Here is a 2,761-nt window from a genome sequence, read left to right on the forward strand (position 1 = left end):
CTGCCGGCCTCCGCTCCCCTGCGATTACCCGCTGCTGGTATGCAACAACGCCCTTCTGCCGGCAGATAGTGCGGGGCTGGAATGCAGCCGTGCCGGATCCTGCACGTCTCTGCCGCTCGCTCGCTGGGGCGCTGGCTTTTGAGGCGCAGGAAACTTGGCAACCTGGAGCGCTGGCCCCGCGGGCACCCTGGGCTAGTGGCCACTTGCCCCAGGGGCTGTTCTAGAGAGCTGCGAGCCAGTGCAGGGGTGGGGTATATAGATCCATAAGCTGCATGTATATCCGTTCCCATCCCAGGAAACAAATGTGACAGCATCTGAAAGCAGAAAGCCTGCGTAAATAGGCGCAAAAATGCGTACATGTAGAGCAGGGCGGTGCGTGTGGTTTGGCGTTGCAACCGAAAGCGGTTTGCAGGAGCGAAGGAGCTGCTGTGTTCCCCCCAAAAAGGGCGAAATGACACGTGTGCTGTGCCCTGTGTTAGCAGGATGCAGCACGGGAGGAGAGGTTGCGTTGGGTTTACCGTCCTGCTCCCAGTTTGGGGGGGCTCCAGGCTGGTCTTCCCAGGAAGGTGAATGCCTGTGGGGTGGCACGTGGGACCAGGGGCTCCCCAGAGCTAGTGCTAACTCTTTTTTTCTTTTTTTTTTCCCTCCTCCACAGGCGTTGCCCTCAATCCAAATCCCGGTGTCCCCTCACATTTTCACCAGCATCAGCTGGGCCACTGCCACCTCGACTCTCCCGTCCCTGTCACCGGTGAGTCCTGTGCGTGTTTCCCTTCATCCTTTTGGGGTGCCGGGCTGGGAGCTAAGGGCACTTCATCTCTGCTTTCTGGATTTGTGGGGTCTCTGGGTTGGTGACACCCTTATCCCCTCACTGCCCTGTCCCAGCACCTGCATGGCGCTGGGTCTGTGTTGTCCCACGTGCCCTTTGACGCCCGATTTCCTGCAGGTGCGGAGCCGGTCGCTCAGCTTCAGCGAACCCCAGCCACCGACGCCAATGCTCAAGTCCCACCTGATCGTCGCCTCACCGCCCAGGGTGTCCCTCGGCACCAGGTGAGGATCCCGCCGGCCCGATACGAGTGGCAGGATGACATTTGGCCGCTGTTTGCGGGGCCTTACCCCGACATACGAAATTCTGCAAAGAGCAGATAAATATTATTTCTTCTTTTTTCCCCCCTTTCCTTGCAGGAAAGTGCGCGGCGAAGCCAAAAAGTGCCGTAAGGTGTACGGCATCGAGCACCGGGACCAGTGGTGCACGGCCTGCCGGTGGAAAAAAGCCTGCCAGCGCTTCCTGGACTGAGCATGGCGCTGCGGTGCCGCGTCCCTCCCCTGCTCCTGCCCGCGAAGCGCCGGAGCCCCTCACTGCTGCAACCAGGGACCTCGGAGGTACCTCCTGCCACCCCAGAAGACACCTCCAGAGCCGCGTGCAAATTCCTCCTTCTGTATATTGTACATCTGCTCGGTTTGCTTTTTTTTTTTTTTTAAAAAACACACCTTTTCAAACTTTTTTTTTTTTAAACCTGAAGAATGATCTCTCTTTTGTAAAAGCTGGGAAGGGAGGAAGCTGGTTCCTTGGGGTTTGGGGGAGGTTGTAGGCAATCTGGGAAACCAAAGAGCTTCCTGCATTTCCCAGATCTGCCCTAAAATCTCCCAAACCGCTGCGGCGTGGCTGAGGCACTGAGGCAGCTCCCCGTGTCCTTTGACTACCTAGAAAGTGCAAAATCCCTCGTATCCTTTAAGGGAGGGTGTCAGTAACAATTATAGCTTTAAAAAAAGATGAAGATGTTGTTGGGTCACCGTGAGCAGGGCAGGAGAGGTTCTCAGGGCGGGAGTCGGAGGTTTCTCTCCCTGCGTGGATGCGGTCTTTGCTCACGTGCCTCTGGTCGGTTCCCGCGTGTGATTTTTAGAGACGTTTGAGGGGGGCGAAAAAACCACCCAAAACAATCAGAAAATCTGTGGGAATTTTTAAAGGCAAAACCTAGCGTTTCTTCTCATTTTAGGCTTTGTAAGTCTGCTTTAGCTCTGCGGAAAAACGTACCTTGTGGCCCCCGGCGCATCTTTCAAACCTAGGCTAAGCAATTAAATTTTCCTATTTTTTAATTCATGATTCCACAAGTAAAGGCAGCCAGGAGGGCTGGGAAGGGTTTCCTTTAGCATCACCGTATGGCCCCGTGGCAGCAAAACACTTCAATACTTGTTTTTGAATCCTCTCGAGCTTGGTGGGAGTCAGTTTTCTGACTTCCAGCCTTTCAAATAATATATTTACCCAACTCAGATTGCTGCTGCTTTCCCATCACCGTCACGGCTGTTGCGCTTGGTGTCGGGCTGGGATGCCTACGGCCGCGGAGCCGGGTTGCCCCGATGGTTTACTCCCTTTTCTCCCGTTTGGATTTGTATTTTATTTTAATTTTTTTGCTGCGTTTTTGATAATCACGGTCCGATATTCGCAGCCGTCGAGCCGAGAGCTGAAATTGCTCCCGTCGTCAAGAGGATCGGGTGGGCAGGCGAAGCGGGTTGAGGTATTACTGGCGATCGCCGACGGGTTCAGGTATTACTTGTTTTTAATTCTTTGTAATTTTGTACGCTCAGACAGTCTTATCGTCCCGCAACCTGTTCTTCTCTCCGGGATCCAACTGGCAGATGCAAAATTTGGCCACTGGAAAGCAGGAGCTGAACTCCCCGGGCGGGTGTGACTCCCTGGGGTTCCATCCCCAGCGGGATCCAGGCAGCTCCGGTTTTGGGGAAGAGAAGAGGTTTTACTCCTTGA

The 2,761-nt window shown here is 54.6% G+C and overlaps 1 protein-coding gene across 1 annotated transcript in view; it reads left to right on the forward strand.

Annotated features, from left to right (window-relative positions):
- Window positions 1-1,294, forward strand: part of ZNF395 (zinc finger protein 395) — a gene marked incomplete at its 5' end in the record, with an annotated part of 2,665 nt that extends 1,371 nt beyond the window's left edge. The window contains 3 exons of the mRNA XM_009876079.1: window positions 656-748; window positions 944-1,047; window positions 1,183-1,294. Of these exons, the coding sequence (XP_009874381.1) occupies window positions 656-748; window positions 944-1,047; window positions 1,183-1,294 (309 nt within the window). The remainder of the gene's footprint in view (window positions 1-655; window positions 749-943; window positions 1,048-1,182) is intronic.
- Between the last annotated feature and the right edge of the window lie 1,467 nt (window positions 1,295-2,761).

Source organism: Apaloderma vittatum, unplaced genomic scaffold (genome assembly GCF_000703405.1).
Source record: "Apaloderma vittatum isolate BGI_N311 unplaced genomic scaffold, ASM70340v1 scaffold29570, whole genome shotgun sequence".
Classification (NCBI taxonomy): Eukaryota; Metazoa; Chordata; class Aves; order Trogoniformes; family Trogonidae; genus Apaloderma; species Apaloderma vittatum.